Source organism: Vidua macroura, chromosome 6 (assembly GCF_024509145.1).
Source record: "Vidua macroura isolate BioBank_ID:100142 chromosome 6, ASM2450914v1, whole genome shotgun sequence".
Classification (NCBI taxonomy): Eukaryota; Metazoa; Chordata; class Aves; order Passeriformes; family Viduidae; genus Vidua; species Vidua macroura.
In genome coordinates, this window is record NC_071576.1 from 53,815,184 (window position 1) to 53,840,230 (window position 25,047).

At 40.7% G+C, this 25,047-nt stretch overlaps 1 protein-coding gene across 4 annotated transcripts in view; it reads right to left on the bottom strand.

Annotated features, from left to right (window-relative positions):
• The window catches only part of NAV2 (neuron navigator 2), a 374,080-nt gene that overhangs the window by 135,246 nt on the left and 213,787 nt on the right, over window positions 1-25,047 (bottom strand). For all 4 annotated transcript variants that reach the window (XM_053980574.1, XM_053980572.1, XM_053980573.1 and 1 more), the window contains exons 2-3: window positions 14,258-14,375; window positions 10,976-11,028 (exon numbers count right to left, since the gene is read on the bottom strand). In XM_053980574.1, the coding sequence (XP_053836549.1) occupies window positions 10,976-11,028; window positions 14,258-14,375 (171 nt within the window). The remainder of the gene's footprint in view (window positions 1-10,975; window positions 11,029-14,257; window positions 14,376-25,047) is intronic.

The following is a 25,047-nucleotide window of genomic DNA, read 5'->3' on the forward strand; positions in this document are numbered from 1 at the left end:
ATTTTGAAGGAAAAATAGAGCTCGAAAAGGAAAACGGAAGGAAATTAGAGAAAATCCAAGAAGGAAGTAGAACATTGAATGCAGGACTGTAGCTGAAATTATTAAAATTTATTGCTGGTAAGAATTCAAGGTCCTTCCCACACATCAATGGCTGGCCTGAGTCAAGAACCCTGACTTGGCTGAATCAGTCTAATGCATCAGAAATCATCTTGCTGTTTGAAGAGATAACTTCCCAGCAATGCAACATGTCATGAATTTCACTCCCAGGAAAAATTCCTGCCCTGTCCCCTGCTGTATTAACTACTAATAATACGAAAATATTGTTTTATGGTGCCCCCAGTGCAGACAGGGCTGGAGATAGCAAGCTATGATAATTAGAGCATTTAGATGTGTGTAGGATAGAAGTGAAATTTCTTGATAGGTCTCAGCTGGATGGCAGGAAAAAATTCTTCCCTCTGAGGGTGGTGAGGCCCTGGCACAGAACTGTGGCTTTTCCATCCCTGGAATTGTTCAAGGCCAGATTGGATAGGGCTTGGAGCAACCTGGGATAGTGAAAGGTGTCCCTGCCCATGACAGGGAATTGGAACAAGATGGTTCTTAAAGTCCCTTCCAACCCAAACCATTCTATGATTCTAAGCAAAACCCCAATGACTCTGCATCCTGGTGACTTCCAACACAAAATACAGTTGCCTCCTTGTAATTACAGCATTCAGCAGCAAATCATCACCCAGACTCTATAGGCCCCTTTTCTGCCAAGTCCACATATTGCTTAAACCCTTTAAGCAGATGTGAAAGGACTGGATTTGCCAAAGGGGAGTGGATATTTTCTGTTTCACTAGTGAGTTACGGTTGTTTTTCTGGCTGACAATTCTGATTTCTCATTTGTTTTGTCAGCAACATTTAACACAGCTAAAGCAAAGCAGGAAAGATGGCAGCTGGATACTCTCATTCCCTGCCTACCCAAAACAGGGAAAAACTGTGCAAAAGAAGGAAAACCAAGCACAGCCGCCCACAGTGATTATCTCACTCAGAAACATTACTGGGGTACCCAAAACTAAGCCTTATTAAACCTCCCAGCCAAAATATTAAAATGAATTTGCAATTTTAGATTGCCACATTTAAACTACTTCAGGTGTAATCTACTATCAACATGTGCTATCAGTCCCACATCCTTTTATGATGGGTATTTATTCTGAAATGTCCCTAAATGCCAACCAAGCACAGCTGAGCCCACACCAGAGGGGCTGGCAGCTTCTGGGGTTCCTCCTCCTCCTTTCTTTTAATTAGAAGATTATGAGAAAAAAACTACAACAACACTGTAAAATTAAATTTCTGCTCAGACATAATGTATCAAGTGTCATCACTCCCATTCTCATATTCAGAGAAGGAAAACCTACCTGTAAACTTCCTCTTAACATGAATAACCTGACAAAGTGGGAACAGAAGGCATCATGGCTAAGTGCTGCACATGGAGAACTGTCCAAGACCAGATAATCACACAAGACTTTGTGCTTGTCAAATAACAGCAATTTCAATTTCTATTCTTGCCAGTGCTAGAGAGAAAACATGCCCTGGCCTGTATGAGCAGAACAGGATATGTCAGAAACAAATTTAAAAAAAAAACCCAAGCCAAAATATCCCCATCCTGTAGCCTATAAATGAAGACCCACAGGTGGGCACTGACGTGTTGAACATTGACTATATCAGACAAAAAGCTGAGTATGGACACAGCTTCCAGCCAAAGCTGTCTGTCCAACTCTGCCAAGTCAAATACACAAGGTAAAGGATAACCAGTGCTGCCCCGGACACAGACACAGATATTTTTTTTACACAAAAACCAGAATTAAACTTATTGTAGGTTCCTTCACTTACAAGCCAGGGTAAGTTTCTCACATCGTGATGCAAGACCTCTGCTCCCAACTTTTACAGTTATAAATGGGGAGTTTTGATGAGCTTATCCAGAAAACCCACTTCTTATACTGAAACCAGTGCTTTCCACGTAATCTGTGGTTCAATGTTATGTGTAGTATATTAATTTTCAAAAGAAAAAAGAATGAATTAATATGAAAAGTTTTTAAGGCCTCATAAAACCTTTATGCAATATTCCAGCAGATTTCACATACAGTGCAGAAACAAGCAAATAGCCTAAGAAACACAAGTTGTTCCTTAGGACAAAATCTATTCCTTTTCTGTATTTTTGAATAAGGCTTTTACTCTCATATTTTTATATCCTAAAGTTTGGAAAGAGCCTTAAAATCTTGAGTCATTACAGTGACAATCCTTAGAATCTTGGAGTTTTGGGGGAGGAAGGGTTCTCCATTCCAATAATATCTCATTTCCTCTATTTCCTAAATATAATTATATACAAAAAATACCAAAGCAGAACTGCAAATTCCATTTGTCCCAGAAGGATATAAATACTAACTCTTATTGCTCTGTTTAAAATAAATCTTCATTAGCAGTTATCTCATTCAAAATGTATCTTTTTAAAAAGAAAATAATACATTGCTCCCAGCGTTCATCAGCTGCTCCTGGCTACTTGGATAAAACTGTCTCCCAAAATTAAGTTTTAGGATTTTGACATAACTTAGTGGGCACCTGAGAAATAAAATAAAAGACGTAATGGAAGGGCAAATGAAGCTAATCCATATTCTGAAGACAGGTTGTGGCAGATATACCCACAGAAACAAAAATCTGCTCAACTCATGAAGAGTTGAGTCTTCTCTTATAATTGCCTTACTTTGGGTTTTTAAAGACAAGGAGAGTTTGGGCACTAGTCTAAGGCTGGAGAACCAGCCTAAGCCTCATCTCATGCATCCTCTTCTCTTTGACCCTAGTAAAACCTTTGCTATCCTGTGTTTGCAGCTCTTCCTGCAGAAATAATGGGAAAAATATTCAACATTCACTCCCAGCATGCCCAGTGTAAATAGAAATGAGGGCAGTAAACCACACTGGCCAAAATTCCTAATGACAAGAAAGAGCATCCAAGGGGCATGCTTGTATTGTGAATGGATTCAGGCCATCCAGGGCAACTCCAAAGGTTTGCCAAAGCTGATCTGCTCAGGGAGAGACACATAGAGGGTGGTAGAAATGCTCCTGCTTTATTCAGCCTTCTTTCAGGTTTGTTTTTTTCAGGTTTATTTATTTAAAACTGAAATTTTCCCATGGGGAAAAACAAAAGTAAAGAGCATTTTCTTTGAAAAATATTCCTGGAAATATTATTTTTTGATTAGCTCTTCAGAATCAGACCTTTGAAAAGTTAAAGTGGGTAATTTGTGAATAAGTTGAAATCTTGAGATGTTCTAAATTATGATTAAGCCACAACAAGCTCAACTTTGCAAAGCAAATATCAACAAAGAATCCTGCCTCTGGAGAATCATTAATTTAGGATATAGATAAAACTCACTTGACAATATTTTAGCATATCACAGTAATTGTATTTCTTGGCACTGAATCTCTGTTCCTGTGTAACTGAAAAGAGGAAAAGTAGGGCGAAGCCATGGCTGTGATCAGCAAACCCATAATTAGGACAGCAGTGACTCTCACGGATGCATTACTTACACCTTCCCTGGCTGCTCACGAAGACCCTTTTCTATCTGGGGCTCCCAGGCTAAAAGTTATGTTCTGTGCAAAGGGAAAAGGGAATGGCTTTAAACTTAGAGAGAGCAGGTTTAGATAAGACATTAGGAAGATATCCTTCCCTGTGAGGGTGGTGAGGCCCTGGCACAGGTTGCCCAGAGAAGATGTGGATGCCCCATCCCTCGGAGTGTCCAAGGCCAGGTTGGATGGGGCTTGGAGCCACTTGGGATAGTGGAAGGTGTCCCTGCCCATGGCAGGGGGATTGGAACTAGGTGGTCTTCACAATCCCTTCCAACCCAAATAATTCCATCATTCTATGATTCAATCTAAAATCTCACCAATATCTAGCAAGGGTGGACTTATTCCTAAAACATCCTTGAAATTTACAAAAAACAATATTTTTCAGAGTGCACAAATGCTCAAAAGGAAGGACTGACACCAACATCACTCAGTGCACCAAGCACTGGCCGCTCTCTGTCCTCAAACACCAGCTCAGATATTGAAGGCTCTGTGTATCAGTAACTTGAACTTGCAGCAGGAATCCAGAATTTAATGAAACTTGTTTGGAAAGTACCTCCTGCAATGCAGTCGCTGACAGTTGTTCATTTCTAAAAAAGGTCCCTGGGCAGGGAGCTGTGGCCAGAGCCTGTTCCCAGGCGCTGCACTCCCTCCCTGCTGGCATTCCTGTGTCTGCAGGCCTGGGGATCTCAGCCTCACCTGTTCCCAAGGGATTTCTTCCAGTGCCACCAACACATATGTGCCCCCTCCTTCCTTGCACCTGGATAACATCTCCTACTGAAATTCCCCTGCATAACTGCTCAGAGCAAGTGCAATAATACCGCTTGTGCATGTAAAAATAGCTCTACACAAAAACCAGAAGAATAAAATGCTCTAGATATGCACTACCATCAAGGAATAGCTAATTAAAATAACCATTATCACCCAGTTCCAGTGTATAAGCAATTGCTGCAAATGAAAGATCTGTGACAAGACACAGAGACAAAAAGTTCATTTCTCTGGACTGTTTAATTCTTTGTAACAGCTGTGATGTGTTTACACAGATATTCCACAGTGAAGAGCTCATCACTGCATCTCCTGTAAAAGAAACACCCAGGCAGGAGAAGTAATTTCCATACAAACAGCCTTAATTCTTATAGCACCAAGCTGAAGGAGAATAATAAATTAATTTTTACTTCTACCTGTCCTCAAATCAACCAAACTTTTTCTTCTCAGTTAGAAAAGGTTCTTGTCCATGATTTCACAGTTTTCCCCATTTATGTCAAGCATAATAAGAAGCTGTTGTTTGCAAAGTATTGCATAAAAGGTATATTTATGTAATAATTTTATATCAGTAATGGACATGGCAGAAAATTATGTTAGTGGTGCTTCTAGACTTTGGTGTAGGTGTAAATATATAAGTGGAAGCTACAGACACCTACATATACACATGTGGAATGACCCTGGCCCCTCAATCCATTTGCTGTTTCATGAATACACGGTGGGCAGAACCATAGGTATTCAAAATGCAGTAATTTCATTTAACTGTGGCGTAAATGATCAAATAGAATCTAATTCTGTCTTTATACTGAAGCTCATATATTGCATTTTTTAAAATAAAAATTACTTTGTTGCTCTTTATTGAACCTCACACTGTTTCAGAGACAGATGATGTACAAATTCTTGCACCACTGTAAAGGCTGAAGAATTGAGAGCAGCCCACTGGGGACCACAAAGGTGATTCTTTATGGGACTGAAATGAGAATGTCAACAGCAATGTCTCCAAAGGCACCCTAAACACCCATCCAGTGCAGGAGGCACACACTGCCTTATCACCCATCCTCACAAGCAGAAAGAGTTCTGGAAGCCATCCCTTCCAGAAATGAAACAAATCTCTGTTTGGTGACACTGCCATGCCTCATGGCAGGGAGATGTACATATTGGTCTTTCCTGATCCTGTCCAGCTCTATTTATCCTGTCATTTTCTATGTAGGATGATGGGGGGGCCCAGTGGGGGGCTTGTGGTTTTATTTGGACTGCAAGCTCTGCAGCACAGAAACCTCTGATCCAACCATGCCTGTCCCACTGATTACCATGCACAAATGGGAAGCATGGCAGCATAACAACAGTCTGGGTATCTGGAAAAAAACAGAGACAGTAAAATCAATCTTATCTTGGAGCAAGAGTCATATAAACTGAGGCTGAAGGACAGCTAAGTACAAGCAACCTGACAGATCTTCTCTGTAGTAAATCATTCTTGTCTATATCACAGTGTGGGTTCATACATGACCAACAGAAACCCTGAGAGCTTAAAGAAAATTCTTTTAACATTCCGGAACTTGCTGTTTGGCTATGTCCCTGCATGGGCAGTCACAGCAGCTAAGCTGGTGTCTGTCACTGGCCAGGCTGGCACAACACTGGGGGATGTCTTCCCCCTCAGGTGACCTTCAGCTGTGTGGAACTGCACCACAGGCTAGGGCCAGAATACACCCATCTGTTATCATGGTAGCATCAAACCAGATTAAATTTCCAAACATATGTTGCTGGTAAGTTCCAAGCTCCCCAGGCAAAGTGGGAGAAGGCTCAGATGATGGGAAAGTTCCCTTTACTACATTTGCTCAGCCTTGGAGTTGGATTACTTGAAAATACACAGCTATATCTAACCCCTGGGATACATTTCCAAAAATCCCTACGCTAGGAATTCACAGAGAAAAACATGTGCTTGTGATGCTTTTGATCTTCCAGCAGGGCTGCTCCCCTGAATTAGCAGCACATGCCCCGGCAGCAGAGCCCTGCTTGGCTTTGGGACTCAGGGGCTGGAGCAACAGCCTGGCAGATTTATTGCACCTTCCTATGGCAATGTTTGGACAACACTGGTTGTATAAAACTGCTCAAAACTTTTAAAGGAGCAGGTTAAAGGGGGTGCCTGCTCTCGAAGAGCAGAGACAGAATTATTTTCCATGAGAAAACAAGCAACAAATAATTTTTTTTTTTTTAATACAGCAGCTGTTTTTAGCTATTTGTACATAACACAGCAGCTCCCTCCCTTAGTGGGTATTGCACACACACAGAGAGCTGCTCGGATCATGCAGATGGTTTCAGTTTGTATTATTCCTTCCAACCATGAATGTGTGAGCCCAGCTCCTGTAAGTATGAGCCACATCATGGCAGCACTCACATCCATTACATCAATTCATTAAAGTGCCCTTGAGAAAAATAACACAGAAATATGGATGACACATGCCATATAAACAAATTAGCAATGGAGATTTCAACATCTATGCTCTTTAGACAATAAAAAAAAATAATTTATGGAGTTGGCAAATCACACTGAGGAGGGGAGTGGATACCTGTCTCCAACAGCTGAATTAATATTCTCAGTACTGTTCAAGTCAAAACCAAGGTCCCCAACAGGTTGGAAAATTTCCATACAAACTGTTCCTTAGGTGTCATACACTTTACAAAACAGCTCATTATCAGAGCTCATTACCACAGCACAAGAAATCAGTCAAATATTAAAATAATAGTCAAATTCCCATCACTGGAAGTAAGGTTTCCTTGAAAACTAAGTTATTGTACTGAAAACACGACCTTCATCCCAACTTCCATACAGTTCTTGGGAAGAAATGCTGGCTCTGATCTGCAGTCAGTACAAGATCCTTTATTTGCAAGACAAACAGCAGTAGGAAGACTGAGTGATACCAGTTTACCACTACAGCTTGGTATCTGCACAAGAAAGAGATGATTCTTAAAAACTTCCGTCAACACATTAAAAAAAACATAAATACCTCCCTGTTGCTGTTTGAGAGCAGATACTTTTAGACACAAAGTGATCCTGAAAAATATTAAAGCCCAAGCACCAACCCACAGTAGGCAAACCACAGTAATTTTCTCCCCTATTTATAGGAGGTGCTGTGGTGTTTGTTAAGCCTACGTGCCTTTCTGCTGCTCCAAATTCTTGTCCTGGGTGTCCCACAACTTCCCCAGACATGGGAAGATGAAAGTCTGGTGTATCCACCCACAGGTTCCCCAAATCTCTTCCTTTTAGCACGTTTCAGCTTTGCTATATTCATACATATATAATGTAGCACAGACAACTCATACACTTTGGGTTTTGTTTATCATTTTACAAATGTAAGTGGTATGAAGAGGTAGCATTCATCACTTGCAAAGGCACCCACATGAATAAGAATAATCTGTAGTACCTAGGAGGGCAGGTACTAACCTCCCATAATCTGCAAGATGCCACGTGTTAAACTCTAAAATCATGCCCTAAACAAGAAGCAAAAAAGAAAAAAAAAAGGAAAAATATCTCTGTTTTTCTATAAAAAAAACATAGCAGAGATAGCCCTACTCAGGTTTATTCACCTAAGTCTTCTTTTCAGAAGTGTGCAGGAGAGGAAACTGACCTTGATTTATTGACCTTCACTCAGTTACCAAGAACGATGCCAACATTTTCTGCATGTTTTTTTTTTTTTTTTTAACCCAAATGCTGCGATGCTCTCCAAATGTTCTTGGTCCCAGAGCCTGTGCTCCATACAAGTACATCCTCTCTTATCCACAGTATTTTCTGCATGCAGCTGGAACTAATCACCAGAATTACAGGCTTTTGTTTAGACAAATATATACAGTACGAAAATATAGAGGTTTGGGGGAAAAAAAAACCTGAAACAGATTTTATGCAGAAGACAAGCTATAGAATAGTCTATAATACATTATATAAAAAGCCAGCCAATTCTTATCTGGAGCAAAGGAAGACAGGGATACTCCCCTCAGCAGAAGAACCCAGACAAGATGATGATGGGAGGAGAGGTTCTCACCTAAGTGATTTTTCACGGAGCCAGTGGGGTCCTTGTCATGTCATTTTTGACGCTGGGCCAAGCTTGATAAGCACTGATGGTCCCACATGGTTCTGCAGTACTAAACTTCACTTGACAAGGCTTATTAGCAGTGGCTTGGAGCCTGACAGACCCAAGCTGTCTCTAATGCTCAGTTTGGGCCAATTTGTCTGATGCTCTCCAACACAGGGAACAAGGCACAGAGGCCTGATCTGGCTCTGCAGAGAGCTCCCTCAGGTTTGGCACCACCAGCTTGGGACTGTGCCACATGGAAATGAAGACACTTCTTTTCCCCATGTTCTCGGATGGATTTGGGAAGACAGATTTGGTCCAGCTTTCTAAGCTGATACACCTGGCTGGGAGTGAGCTGATTCTTCACAGCTCAGCTCACATTAGTCTGCTCAGGGCATTGGGGTTCTGCAAAGGGTGAAGAGGATGGTAGACGGCTTCCTTCCCTCTGAGATCTGCTGTATTTCTATACAATGAGCAAAGTTAAATCTCAATTTTTTGGTGCTATTTTTTTTTTTACATCTCCCCAAATTTTCTGATCGTGCTGCTCACCTTTCAAGCACTCTAATATGGATATGGACACTTTGAACTGAAAGATTCATTTGAAAAAAGAGTGGACATTACCTAAGTGTCTGGATGGCCTTGCCTCTGCCACCTCTCTGAGCCAGAGTTACCAGACACAAACACCAGCTCCCACACTCTGCAGGACTCTGTAAGCTGTATTCATAGAGTGCACTGAAATGCAAAGGATGAAGACTTCTGTACCTAAAACAAGCACTGCAACACGTCTGTCCTGTCTCTCTAAACACTGAAAGTAACTACTGCACAAACACCATCTCTACGAAGATTCCTGTGTTCTGCCTTAGAAGAATCATGGAATGATTTGGGTTGGAAGCATCCTTAAAGATCTTCTGGTTACACCTTTCACTACCCCAGGTTGCTCCAAGCCCCCCCCAACCTGGCCTTGAACACTTCCAGGGATGGGGCAGCCACAGCTTCTCTGGGAAACAACACTATTTTTATAGTCAGACAACAAAGAGCTCTGTAACCATGGGCACCTGATAAAAGCAAGCCATAAGCATAATTCTCATTTTTCTCACATGAGGAAAACTGCTGGGGATGCCCAGCTGTGACTGCAGGTCTGGTGAGTGGGGGGTTCAGTCCTACCCACTGCAGCCTCCGGAATGAGCAAGTGGAGTAACATCAGAGAGGCAGCAGAGACCAAATGTGTCCTTCCAGCCCTGTCCAGCATTCCTGACCCAGCACATGCCCCCTGCATGCCTCTGGTTATAACTTCATCCAGCTACCATAAGCAACATGCATCCCACTATCCATCAGGGCAGCACTTTCTCTTCATTGAGAATAATGACTTGAAGTGACTTTTTTAGCTGCAACGTCCTGGAACTGGTTACAGACTCCAGTCCTGAATGACAATCAGTTCTCACTACACACTTGTGGAACATTAAATTATAGTAATTGTCAAAATTTCCTCATTATTTATACTCCAGACAGCTGCTGTGGCTACAGCAAGAACAGCAACACCCTGTTCAAAGCAGCAAAAAGGAGCAATGATAAATCTTCCTGATGGCTTGCTTTTTACAGAGCGCTTGCTCCATGGTTTCAACAAGATTGATAACCTCCAAGAAACAAAAAGCAAAGGGAGAAGAGCAGAACAGAGTGTGAGTTTTGACTTAAGATGTCAAGCTCTCCTTAAACCTTATTTTTCATTTTACTACATGAGTGGCTGTGCTCATGTTGAAGTCATGAAAGTAGGGGAAGTCAGAAACACTCATAAAAATAAAAAACATTAAAAAACTTCCCACAGAGAACAGTTATCCAAGTGTCCCAAAGCAAGCATTTGCAATGCCAAAGGAAGAGAACAGAATTTATGTTGCAAAATGACTTTTTCCTCAAGATACAGAAGGAAGTAACCATGTTTGAAGTATCATAAATTTTAAAAGCTCTTCATTTAAATGCATTTTAAAAACAATTATTTGTGTTCTTTGTAAAATTCTGCTATACCTTTAGCTTCAGCAATACTCACAGCAAATATATTCCTGAGGTATTATTATACTTTCAATTTTCCCGGACTGATTTTTGGTTCTCCAGATTTGAATATTAAACACAATCAAGATACAAACCAACTTCTTATCTGTCAACAAAATGCATCTTGAATTTTATGAATTTTTTTCATTTCATTCATATTGCTCATTTACTTTGCTTCATTTCAAAAGATATAGAAACTCTTAATCATACTTTCAAATATCTAATTCTTCTATATATTTCTGTTTAATTATGTGATATTTCAGAAATATAAAGTAACAATGTAAAAATAATCTCAATTGTAAATATGTGATAAATTATAAGGCCTCATTCAACTACTGTGGATTACAATGGGGCAAGAACTGTAATATTAACGTTCTGAAGATTATACTTTTAGTCTAGTACTGTGAAAAATTAATTAAAAATTGGTACTAAAAGTCTCAGACATTGAAGTTCCACCCTGTCACTCAGCCACTCACACACAAACAACGGACCACTTCACTACTCACCATTTGAGACCTATTTTTTGGGCAGCCATTGATGTCTTCAATCTTCTCATTTGCTGAAAGGCAAGAAAAAAAAAAAAGAGGCAATAAAGCAAAAAACCTAAACCAAGGGCATTTATTCCAATGATCTCCTGAGCACCTGCTGCCAGCTCAGTAAAGGGGTTTTGGATTGTAGCTGTCCAGACCAAGTGAATGTGTGAAACACTGAGAGCCACAAAAAGAAAAAAAGCAGCTGGAGTTCTCTACTGGGTCATGCCTGCAGAGACAGCTGGGGCAGAAGCCAACTGCTCTGACAACTTCTTGTACAGTGACAGGGAATTCCTTTAAACTACAAGAAAGATGTGAGCTCTGGAAGCTGAATCACTGCTGGGTGGCAAAGCAAGCACTACACATATAGAGATGTTAGCATGGCAGATGGTTTGCTTGCAGAGTGAATACAGGTTTTAAATCCAAATGGAAAATTTATGATTAATAACTAATTTTTTTTTTCTTTCTTTTCTTAAAGCACGTATCATGAAACAACTTTTCAAGATTCTTGACCATGGCTCACATGCTACCCCAGCCTGCAGAAGAGCACAGTTTCTATCTTTAAGGTCAAAGGTAAAACAATGAAATCCCTGAGGTGGATAATGTTTGCCTTAGACTCTGAGTTTGCTCTGTTTCACCTTTCAGCCTTGGATGCTGAAACGACTTTGTGTTTGAGTCTGAAGAACCAGTTACAACTAAAGTTCAGTTTCCCACTGCTTTTTCACTGTAATACAGGCAGGCACTCACATCCCATTTGATTCAGGCATTAAAAGCTGTATTTTCTAGCAGTCCCATGTATTCTCAGGACAGCAATCAGAACTCCATCCACTTCATGGATTCCCTGTTAGGAGGATCACATTTGGCACAATATTCCAGTAGCAGTAATAGCCATGAGAAACAAAGCAGCAACACAGATTCACTCTTGGATAGTTCCAATTTTACACACCCATGACCCAGCACACAACGCAATGAGAAATTGCTGCTACTATGAAAGAGACTGCAGCTGAATTCACAGTGTGCTCCCCAGAGCGGTCCATCAGCCTCCACACACGAGAAGCCCACACTGCTTCCAGGAATGCCATCTCGTATTTGGCCATACAGAAACAAAGATTAATTCATTAAATCCCATTTTCCATGTCCTGTGCATCCATCTCGTCATATTAAATTTATAACACTTTTAAAATTAATAGCTGTATTCCTATAAATTGGCACCATTCATAACTACTTGAAAGCAGACTAATGAACTTGTGAAGGAGCTGTCTCCGGTTTGGGACATATGTACAGAGACACCTGCAAGAACCCAGGTCACACCCAGTGTGTCTGCATTCATGGATTTAAACACAGCTACTATGTTTATATGGCATTACTAAGGCATATAGTACTTACATATTCTTTTACAGGCTCATAAATTTTGAACTGAAATGAACCAGAATGATGTGAATGCATTTTAATTGACTTGCAAATAGCTGCTTTTGCACATAGCACACCATAACATAAAAAACCCCCTCTCCTGCATTGCATATCAAAGCTTTCTTACTATGTAGTTAGGAAAAAAGCTTGGATTTTGCAGGCTACAGAAAAAGCTGCTTCAGTGTGTAAAAGCCCTCCTCATCTTTGTGACAATGAGATGCAGCTGCCTAAAGCCATACACAGCAGAAACAAATTACTTTTCTGCACTATTAAGTTGCTGGATTAAACTCTGAATGTTTAAATATGACCTTTCTTTCACATGAAACAGGTTCTTCAAAAAAGAAATCCTTTCCCTCATACTTCAACTTTTGAAACCCTGCAGACCGTATCTTAAAAATTAGCCAAAATGCAGCCATAAAAACGACAAAAAAAAAAAAAACAAAAAAACAAAAAAAAAACAAAAAACACCCTGAAAAGGTGATCAAAGCAATAATTGGGTATGTATTTTAGACTGAATAATTTGAATTTTGTAAGGGTTTTCACAAGTCAGTACTCAAAGAGCTACATTTAAATATTTGGTAGAAGGAACCAAGTCTGCATTTTGATGGTGGTATTCTTGCACATGTGTTCTCATACAGAAGTTTCCTACAACTGTGTTAAGGCAGGGTAGCCAGACAGGCATGAAAGGAATCAACCCCAAAAACCTTTCCTATTAAAGGAAAGGGATATAGGAAGGAGCATTGTTCATAGTGAATACCTACTGTCAACACACAGTCATCAATTATTTCATGGCCTGTTTTTACACCTCTGTAACTGCACAGCAGATCTACAATGCTACTGAGATATAGTGTTGCTCTACAGCAGAGAGACAAAATCCTTTTTAACATACCTCAGTAGAATCACTGGAAGATGCTTCACAGTGTCATCCCAGAACAGGGCTTGCAGATCCTACCTCAAATCCAGAACTAGCTCCCTTACAGCATCTCAAACACACATAATAAATATGCATGCACTGATGTCCTGTTCCTTCATTGCTGGCTTCTTCATTTGCATCTCAAATCTGTCAGTTTGCTCCTAACAATGGTTGTCCTAATTCCCATTAGCAGGCTTTCCCATTCTATCCATCTCCATCGGGCCCATACACGTGTTTTGTGGCATCCCCAGCACCAGATGGATGAGCCTCTGAAGGAACTAATGAAGGATCCAGGCCCAGGGGAAGAGGGACAATATGGAGCTCTACACAGAGAAAATTGTTCAGAACTTTCATTATCCATGAGCATTAATGCACTAATTTAAGAGAACTAAAGGCTTTGGATAAAATAACTGAGCCTGCACTTGAGAGTTGTCCTAATGGTAAGTGATTTTCCTCATCTGAAAACTCGTTATGGAAGATTTATTTTTCTGCCACACAAAAATTACACCCTTTCTCCTTTCCCAGCTGTATATACAGATCTCCCAAATCCAACTGGAGGTGGGAGGTTCAACGCAGGAGGCAATATCACTGTGAATTATATTCAGACCAGTACCCAAGAGGTATTAGAAACAGTGAGGGCTAACAGCATCCTAGCAGAAAAAAAATATCTCATGAGTTGGTTTTTTTTAACATTCAGCCATGTGGAGTAATACTGCTGTGTCAGGAGATCTTATCAGCAACCTCCAATATTTTTCCACTATAAGACAAGGCTTTTTCAAATTAATTACCAAAGCCTCCGAAGGAAAATGATCTACATAATTCCATGCAGTTTGATGGATAGCCCCCTATGCTCTCTGTGTTAGTGCAGAAGATAAAAACAGGGATTGTCTTACTGAGCTGGTGGATACTTGGCACAAACACAGAAAGTCACTCACCTACAACTTCGATTATTTCAGCTAGCAGGACTCCATCAGTCACATCTTGCTGTAGATCCTTTATCAATCTCTTGTGACCAGATTTTGCTAGATAGTGATTAGCCCAATCCGTATAAATCTGTTAGGAGACAGATAAACAAAAACTGTTAATCAACCTGAAAAATGAGAATTCTTTGTTTTTCCCAGTATCCAAAAGGCTGGTTTCAGATCACTGCCTTTTTCTTTCCCCTCTTTGAAACAAGTCAACAGCATTAAAATTCAAGGCCTTGTGCAGATCAAGTGTTCAGCTCACTGTAGTATGGATTTTTCTATTCAGCAACCTGACATCAAAGCCCAGGGCAGATGACAGCGAGCTCCTGAACATGTTACAGCTTGAATGGACCATCAGGAGGTCAGTGGAACATTCTACAGCAGCAGTGAGTGTGCACAAGAGATTTCAATTTCCACCCAAGCTTTTTTTTTTTTTTTTCATTTTCTCTTTGACATTTTTTCTTCATAGCTGTTATTGAGAAAGTTTTAAAGGCTCTTTTCCCAAAAACACTTCTGGTGGATATTAGCCATACAGCAGTTTCATTGTGAGGAAACTCCTACACTGTATTATCAAAGAAACCTTTAAAGGTCCTAAATATCCACCAATTTTAATAAATTCCACCTCACAGGTTAAACAGGCCCATTAAATAACTTTTAATCTATTATGCAAACTTCCAGCTGTTGGGATTTATTTCAAAATGTATTACCTGAAAACTAAGCACACCAAGCAGCCAAAATCTCTCTTTAATTTGCATTAAGTACTGCTCATTATATGCCAGCACAACTTATTCAAGATCTCCAAAAAACCTATAAAAACTTTTCATGCTAGGTTATCAAAAAGAAGCTAAATTACTTCATTATGAATTTCTGCTTATTAATTAAATAATACTATTCTTTGCATAGGACAATATTCTGAATTAAGATTTTGTAAAATTATCTATTATGTTCCCAAAAAATAGGGTAAAAACAATTAAATATCAGGATTTTACCTTTTAAATATATAAATATTAATGTTCACCCCTACTCTGAAGAGTGTCTAGAATACTGGAAACACATTCATCCCAACCCAGTCTATCAGTAAGTAGATGTAGATTCCATGTGCTTCCTGGAGCATGAGCCATCCCAACCCTCACAGACCCTACAGAGCCCTGTGGGGATGACAAATGCCTCAACACCAGGCTGTGAGTCACTGACCCAGAGGGAACAACAGTACTGAGTCCCCAAAAACCCAGGGAAAGCCCTCCCTGTGCACTGCCCAGGAAATGCTGGCTTCTTTCCCAGCTACTGATAGGTGGAAAGAAAAGAGCACAAGGAGAGGTGTGGCTCTCCAAGCTGAACAAGTCCAGCTTCAGGAGAGGTGCTGCAGCCCTCTGATCATCTCCATGGACCTCCTTTGCACTCCATAGCTCCACACCCTTCTTATCCCATGAGCCCCAGAGCTGAGCAGTACTGACCCACAGCTCCTCATTTCAGAGGCATCTCCAGCCTTGCATTTCCAGTGTGGTGATGATGTCCTCCCTCACAGGAATCAAAAGCCAGCTACCAAGTCTAGGGGGATAGTATTTAGACAGAGGAACCTGGATGTAATAGAAGGATTGTAATTTCACACTCCTCTTACACTTGCTGATTCAATGTTAATGTGATAAAATGAACAGAGGTTTTGACTAGAGGAGTTTTTGTAACAAAGTCTTCATTGGAATTTTTTTTAAACCTGTAAAACACAACTGGTAGCAGCCATGAACAAATCACTTAATATCTGAAAGATGTGCTGCTATTTTCCACCATTTATCCTTTACTTTCCCCTTCAGAGCAGCAGGATGTGCATTTCCTATGCCAACAGCGTCATGATTTGAACAGAAAAACACACTGGAACACCTCCATGAAAAAAAAAGCCCCAGAGCTGAAAAACATCTCAATGAAATAAAGGCTGAGTACACAGGAGTGATTTCCCCAGCTGAACGAGAAAGGAAAAGGGGCAAAAAACCCACGCTGCACAAACTAGACATTGTGTTCCTTAGCTCCTTTTACAAGAAAACATTTTCCATAACAGGAAAATATTTTAAAAGATTCAACGACTTCAAGGAACTGGGGTTGACTTAACCTACTTTCCTGCCACATGGTTTTAGCTTTCTTATCTAGGAGTGAAGACATACGAGGAAACAAGTTATAAACCATTTACTTTGAAGGTGCAAGGGTCCATCCCCCCACACACCATCCCTTCAATTCAGCTGACAAGGAACTTATCAAACACAATAACTATGTTTCCTTTAATGGGAGGGCTGCAATGAATGTCCTAATTTATCACTGAAGGACTTTCAGAAAATTTCAGATTATACTTCAATGCATCAGTTCCATCCTGGATCATTTCCATGATGTAGATCATCATACAGTCAGACAAATCCTTGGATCAGCCCTACAGTTAAAACAGGAGCAGACTCCTCCTAGCAGAGCCTAAAATCACAGCAAGACCTTGAGAGCAAGTTAGGATTGATTTTTAAGTCAAATAACAGAATGAAAATGCTTGGCTAGCATTGCAAAACTGCTATCCTGTACCTGCTTCCTGCTGCCCTAATTCCTGTTGCACCCAGGAACACCCGATCTTATATTCATTATATTCTATATTCATATATTCAAACAGAACTGCATCAAAGAAATTCCTGAACTCCCTTAATTCCTCCTGGTAAAGGAGACAACTTGAAAAACCCCAAATACCTGCTGCCTGATTCACTGCCTATGATAACACATAAATAAATTCCCTCTGATAGCAAATTATTCTTGTAAACCCCACTTTGGATGCTGAAGTCAGCCTGCTACAAGCAGAGCTTTTATGCTTACTATGAAATGCACACCAGTATAGAGGAACTATTTGTTTCTGGGGTATTTAAAGGTGTGGAATATTATTTCATTCCACCAGTTGATTAGGAAAGCATTTTACAGGAAAATATAGATATAATAAACCTGTGTTTCTCTTACAAATGCTATCACACAACATTATTTTGCAATATGTGTAACATGCAAATTATTATTTTTTAACTGCCTGGGCTATATGTTTACAAGCTCTGAAGCATTCCTAGGCATACAGCATTATCCAGGCTTCTTGTAGCAGCTCCTCATGGTCACCACTGATTTTTATGGCATATATTAAGCTAATCATTGAAACTTCCCAGGATGTTTTTGAAACCTGTTTGTTACAAGTCTTTGTAATGTACTACACAAATAGATTTCTAATGTTTCTTTTCCTTTTCCACAAAAACAAGTAAAAAATGTAATTGCACAATGGCTGCTATTTCTAGACACATGAAATACGTTTCAAAGCACACAGTGTTTTCAAATGTTCAAAACCATGCAAATAATTGGAAAAACAATAATAAAAGAAGTAAGAAAACACTGCTGAGAAACTTTCCATTTCCCTATCTCTGCACATGAATTATGAGTATTCCTCAGGTATTTTCAGCAAATAGTTATGAAGTCACATGTTTGAATGTTCATATGAAAATTACCTAACAGATGTCTAATTAAAAATATAAAAAATCTTGTGATATGAAATATTCAACCCACTACAACCCAAGAGATATTACCTTATTATACACACCAGTATGGGCTTCTAAAACTTTTCAGTGATTTCACACAGTACGAAAATTACTGGAGGCAGCTTCCTTACTTTGGTTACAAAAATCAAGTGAATATGGTGATTTGGGCATTACCACCATAAACAGGTCTTTGTGTTCAAGGCAGGTTAATGTTTAACTCGGGTCTAAGTCCCAGCTTTTGTTAAAGGTGGACTCAGCTGTTTGGTAGCTGTTTTTTCCCTCTCTTGCGTATGATCTTAGGAATCCAATTATCTGGGAACAAATTAAAAACTTATGTGAAAGACCTTTTTCTTCTCACTTTTTCTCTGCCCCTTTGATCCACCAGATTTGAAATAAAAGCATTACAGTTAAGTATCAATTTTGGAAATATTCAGTCCATTATGAGTCATGGCTAAAACACTAAAATGTAATGCAAAAACCATGGAGGTTTGGCAGAAAAGGAATCCAAATTCTAAAGATTTTGAAATCTGTCTGTAAAGAAAAAGGTCTGAACACTATCTTCCAACAACAAGATTGAAGAATGTTGAAATTTGGTGGGGTTTCTCCCTACTGCCCTTTCCTTAGCCTCACACCTGCTTCTTTAAAGCACATTTCAGATGAGAGAGGAATCTTGCTTTCCAGCCAGGAGACCCCTGACATTCCCTGGCACTCCAAGGTTCCTGCAGCATTTCTGGCTGTGATGAGAGAGCACATCCACCACAGCCCAGCACATCTGAGCCCACCTGCCCTGTATCTGAACACTGAATCAGTACAAAAGTACTACTTTTGCAGAACTGCTTGGTTGTTCGAGCCCACACAGCCCCCCCCCCTCCCCCCCCCCCCCCAAGCACCTGAAGAAGGCTGCAGAGCAGAACTGATCAGCAAAGCCAGGATACAAAGCATGAATAAAGTCATGTGAGCAATGAATCCAGGAAGATCCTTTAGAGACCCAGTATATCCCTGGGGCTGCAATTATGTTAACTGGTATTATCAGTACTCCGGGGTCTCCTTTAAATGGCAACTACCTGATGGTTTTGCCTCTGAGTCAGTATTTTGAAATTACACTCATGAAAAGCAAAGGATTCACAAGAAACTGCTTGAAAAGAATCTCTCTCTTCCATGCACCTGTATCTCTTCCTTGTTTCTCATTTCCACACATACACACAAATCTAGTTCTAATCAATGCCCAAGTAAATTTTCAAATCTTTCTTTCCTTCCCTTACCGTGTCAGTTCTAAACTAATCAGACTCTGATTGTTTTCTCCCAATAATTATCATGAATCAGGCTTTCATCAATCTGGTAACAGCTGAAGAATATCTTTTTGACATCATGCAGCATAATTAGAGCAGAGCAAGGCTTTTTTCATGATTGAATAGCAGGGTTAGTCACACTGATGAGGTCCCATTGCACAAGAGCCACCACAATGCAGTGCCTGAGCAGCTGCTAACCAAACCACACTGCCTGCTGACCTTCACAGGAAAACAAAAACCACCCCAAAACCTAAAAATAGCCACAACACACTGAGATGACATGAAGGGGAATGCCTGCAGTCCTTACAACACTGTGGGCTTTTGCAAAAGCCTGTGAGATACTCACTGCTGCCCAGCGTCCTGGGGCTTGCACATGTGGAGTCACAAAATCCCAATTTTTGACTGGCAATATTAATTGCAGTCTCATGCTGATCCATGTTACAGTCCAACACAGTGATCTCATTAACAGATATCACACTGCAAAGCCCAGAGCTAAACAGCTAAAGCCAAAGGTTTTGCTGAAAAACTCATCCCTCTGAAGCATCTCTGGCTCCAAGGAAGCACAGGAAGGATAATGGCTATTTTGAAAGTGCATAGAGATTATGGCCCTGACAATATTTTGCTGAGTTACTGGCAAAAGGACAACAAGGAAGCAAATGGGTAAAAACAAAAAAAAAAAAAAACAAAAAAAAAAAAAAAAAAAAACAAAAAAAAAAAAAAAAACAAAAAAAAAAAACCACACGACAAAAACAAAAAAAAAAAACACACACAAAAAAACTAGTTTAACAGCATTTGTCACAGACCTTTTTTCAAAGTTTTCTTACAATTTGTGGCCTTAGTTGCCCCTAAATGCTTCTTAAACTCTGTAGAAGTCTCTATCTGTACATCTGTACCAAGACACAAATCCCACTAAAAGGGTAGTGCTGACTCCTCCAGACTGAATTAAACTTTGCACTGCCATCCAAAAATACTGTCATGCTTTTTTCCCCCAATATAAGTTCTTGCAAAACAAAACAAAACAAAACAAAGAAAAAAGCTTGAAAAGCAGGACACAGGCTAGATAACGTGTGACCCCATTTCTCTGTGATAACTTTAAGGTTTTAGTGGGCTTTGAGCAAAGAGTTCGTCTGCTCCTTTTCTTTTAGGATACAGCTGAGGGTACAAAGACAGCAGGACTCAAGGCAAACACACACTGTCCTTTGGGGTGCCCTTGAGTCCCCAGTGACCCCCAGCCCAGAAGGAAAGGACACATGAGGCAAGGACTGAATCACTTCTCCTCCCTGCTCCAAGATACTGGAAACATCTGGAAAGCCAAGATGGAGGGCTGGAGCTTTGTTTACTCATTCCCACCCAGCACATTGGCACCAAAGCCAGCTAATAAAGGGAGGAAACCACCAGAAACTCCAAGTCTGAGGCAGTGATGGGCTGAATTGCAGGTGGATTCCTTCCAGCAGGCAGGTGAGACAGCACAATTACCTTCCTGAAATGCCACCTATGGAGAACAGGGCAGGCTGGATGGGGCTTTGAGTGACCTAGTCTAGTGGAAGGTGTCCCTGCCCATGGCAGGGGGCTGGAATGAGATAATCTTTAAGGTCCTTTCCAACCCAAACCACTCTCTGATTCTATGACTTGCAATCCCCTAAACATAGCTGTCACACATATGCACATACACCTACTAATTAGTATCTAACATGATGCCAGTATTCTCAATTACCTAAAGTGCTGGAACTTTGGAGTTATCATCAACTATTGAGAACTGAGCTACAACCATCTGCAATTCCCACTCAGTTCCCAAATTTCTGGGGAAACAGAGGTAACGCTGCTTCTTTTTTTTTAATTTCTTAAGGCAACTCAACTAAATTATTCATTCTACTCAGATGTGCAAGTGTTTGTTGCAACTGCTTTGAATTATTACCGAGTTGGTGGGGGGATATTCTTCTGAATATTACATTTTACTGTACACTTGTGTACATTAATTAGCCTTTGGAAGTTAAATAGATAAATGGGTAATCTAAACACCAGCGGGACTACTTATTTCTCTCTCTTTAAAGCCTTATTCCCAGCTGAGGAGGGCTCTTCTCATGCATATGACTACTATTCAAAAGTAGTATGGGCTAACTCACAGCACACAGAGCCAAGCATATGTGTCAATTTTAGTAGGCTTGCAACCTTTCCAGGAATAGAGCCTTGGACTGTCCACACTTCAGGCACTGAGTGTGTTTAGAGCAAATCTTTGGTGGATACTAAACAAGCACCGTGCTTTCAATTGCCCAGCTGGCACCTTTCCTACTCTTTCCACACTCAACTTTTTACTATATTTAATATAAAAGAGGAGCAAAGAGAGAATTCCTTGTTTTCACCCCAGTTGTAAAGTTTCTGAACCCTTCCACTGACAGGTGCTGCCTACACAGAGGGCTCGATATTTCTCACCAGAGCAGCATTCTCCTCTGGAGCAGCCTCTAAGGTGAAGCAAGGACAGCGATTGTGCCGGCATCCAGCATGCTGCACCCTCAATGCTCCCATTATCCATCCACGTTTGCCACACACAAATCCCTGTCAGGCTGGAGCCACACACACCATGCCAAGCAGGTGGCCACTCTCTGATTCCCCCTTGCAGAAAAAACCCCGTGAAGTCCTGTATAAAATGAGATTGCATTCACACCTGCAGCAATTCCTTCGTGGATCTCAAAGTGAAAGAGAGTTTAGTTTGCTGAGCTGATCAGCAAAGCCCAATCCAAGTCACATTTGGCTGCAGTGAAACAACTGAGCTGATCTCACACCAACAAATTATCATCTACCTCAAAGAACAAAAGCAGCAAATGCACTATTTTTTTCAGTGTTTTCTAAAAAGTTACCTGAAGTGCACAGCAAGTTATTTTCAAATATCACAGTTCTCATACACAAAATATACCCATTTACATCTACTACCATACACAAACAGCAACAGAAGAGGGCTTATCTGAAGTGGTGATACATATCTACTCCAAAGTGAAACCACAGAAAATCCTAAGAAGCTGCAGAAGAAAGGGAAAAAAAAAAAAAAAAGAAACAAAACAGCACTTCTAAGGCTGAAGTTAGTTACTGTTCCAACAGCACCAGTGCCATGATCCAGGAACCAAGAGCTGCTTACTGTTTTATAATGGTCACAGGAAAATCTACTTCTCCCACGAACAGGGACCTGGAAGGTCATACTACTTATTGGCATATTTTACGTGAATGTATCTGCTGGAGTCCAGCTTGCTCTTCCTTCTCAAGGGGTCCACAGTTAAATGATTATATATATGCTGGCATGTGAAGCTTGGGTGGTTAATTTTAGCTGAAGACACACATGCACAGTGCTCAGATTTCTGACACAGTCAAACTTTATAAATCCCACCCCTGCTGCAGCTCTTCCATTACACCCCCCACTGCTCCCTTCTCTCTGTGTCTAACACAGAGTTCCAATGTTTGGCATCAATTACAGACAGGATCAGTATATTTTATCATATCAAAGCTATTTACAGCAAGAATAAAGTTTGGCAGGTCTTTTGTGTTGGACACTGCAGGCATTAAAAGAATGATTAAAGAAATTGTTGGGATTTTGTTTGACTGTTTTGTTTTGTTGTTGTTTTGGGTTGTTTGGAGTTTTTTACACAATCAGGAGGCTTTCTACCTATTATAGAGACAACCCCCTTCCTGTAAATGCTCCTAACATCTATGGAAATTTATGCTCTGAAAGGAAACCCAAGATTTTGCATGACAAAAAACACCAGGTACACCTCTTTTTAGAACTTCAGAGCATATTTGAAGGTTTTATCCATCACAAATGCAAGCTAAAAAGCATCAGGCTGAATGAGACCTGGAATGGACACACACAACCTGGTGCAGCAAGGGCTGCCTGCCCTCTGGCAAGACCCCACCATGTGCAAGTCAGCCCTAATTCCATGGTCTGACCACTGTTGCTGGCATTCCTTAAAAAATACAGAGAATTGGCACTTGTAAGATGCTTGGCTGGAATTCTTTCTATTAAAAAAAAATAACACAGCCGATGTTGCCAAGGTGAGAAGCGACGGCTTCTTCATCCCCCCTCTTGCCAAGCTGAAGGATAGATGTCTGACATTTTCACTGTTGATTTTTCAAAAGGCACACTCCTGCCAGAGTCAGATCCATGGGGCTCTTTTAACTGCTCCATGAAAAGCAAACAGCCTGGGAGCCACAGTGTCTCCACATTAGCTCTCCCCCCAGCAAAGCCCCCTCACCGTGCCAGAGGTGGGTGTTTGTTTTGGGGAGGTGGGGGACGAGAGGGGCTTTGATGGAGTTTGAGGAGAACATGATGTACTGTGACATGAAGTAGCTGCTTTACCCAAACAGCGCCGAGGGCTGAGGCTCTGATGTGCTCAGCACTGTGCTGTGAGCAAGAGCTCTGCTGATGCAGACTGGCTGAGTGTGAGAAGGGGGGAAGTTTGCATGTGTTCCCCCCAAAACCCTGACCACTGGGAGAAGGATCTAACTCCAGGGTGCTACAGCCTGTAAGCACCCAACACTCAATGTGATCAGTTCCCCAAACTCCATGTAGTCTTGGCTTGTGACACTAAATAAGTCTTCTAAACTTTTCTAATAAAGACAGATTCATTTTCGCTATTTGGAAAAGGTATGAGAGACTGTTCCAAACAGCTGCTGTAATTTCATTGGTATTTTTCACCTGGGGTCACAAATCTGTGTGTTTGCAATATCATCTCCTCTGGGCAGAAAGCCATGGCCACAGGAGGGATCAGAGCAGATGAACCATCACTGCTGGACTGGACTCTGAGAAACAAAAGGCAAGGAAAAGATTCCAGGAGATAATAATCTAAAGAGGGCTGGAAATGGAACCTGATTTGCCATGTAGCATTTTAAGAACAAACTCACTCCTTTGTTCCATTTTCTCTTGATTGCTTAGAGGATTAATTTGTCAAAAAAACCTTCACAGATGTGAAGCCACTCCAACTAAAAGTAAAATTGGTTTCTAAGGCACGTGATAAACTAAACCCATTCAACTCCTAGCAATGTATGAAGATGAAAGTTATCTGATCCAAACACTGAGGCCAGGAAACATTGCAAAAGCTTTTCTTAATTCTTAAAAATCAGTTTGCTGTGGGGATTAGAGAATTACAGAAATTGGCCTTGGTCTCGCACCAAATCCTAGCCCTCTTTTAGCCAAGAGGGACCAGCCAACATTCCCTTTTGGGTCTGCTTAGTGCTTGATGGACAAAAATGAGACTTCAAAACCAGGGCCTGGGTATGCTCAAGTCCATATCAACACTGCAGTCACCAGCCAAATATCCTCCTCTCCCACAAACAGACCATCTAATGCCACTCAAAAAAGAGTAAGTCAGCTGCACTTCCTTCCTCACTCTGTAAAATGAATTTAGTTCAGTGTCCAAGGCTTTTGACAAGAGGCAATGCCTCTGGGCTGCCAGAAGCTGGCAAGAAGCAGCGCTCTCTGACACCTGGAACAACATAAAGCAGCAGGCAACCAACACATGGATGAAAAATCACTGCAGCTGAGTTAGGAAGGCCAACAACTTATTCATCACTTTATCTGCCAAGCAAGATCAATGCAAAATCTGGAGATGGAAGGAACAAAAAAGGAGGAAAGAAGACCCAAACTTGAGCAAGGACTTGACCACATGATTGCTTCAACCATGTACTCAGGTCTCAGTTACTGAATGCACATTTAACTCTTCTAAACAGGAATGCTGAGGTACTGAACAGTACTGAAGTTGGTAGTTAAAAGAATTACATATTAATTCCATTATTTCTAAAGCTTATTGATGGTAAGAGTAAGAACGAGAAGGAGCCAATTACCTTTCCAAAAACTTTTTTCTATATTCTGCCCATATTTTTAATGCTCCTCCAGCTCCTGGGCACTATCAGAAATGGGACAGTTGGCTAGACAAATCCTAGGTGTGACCTACTTTCG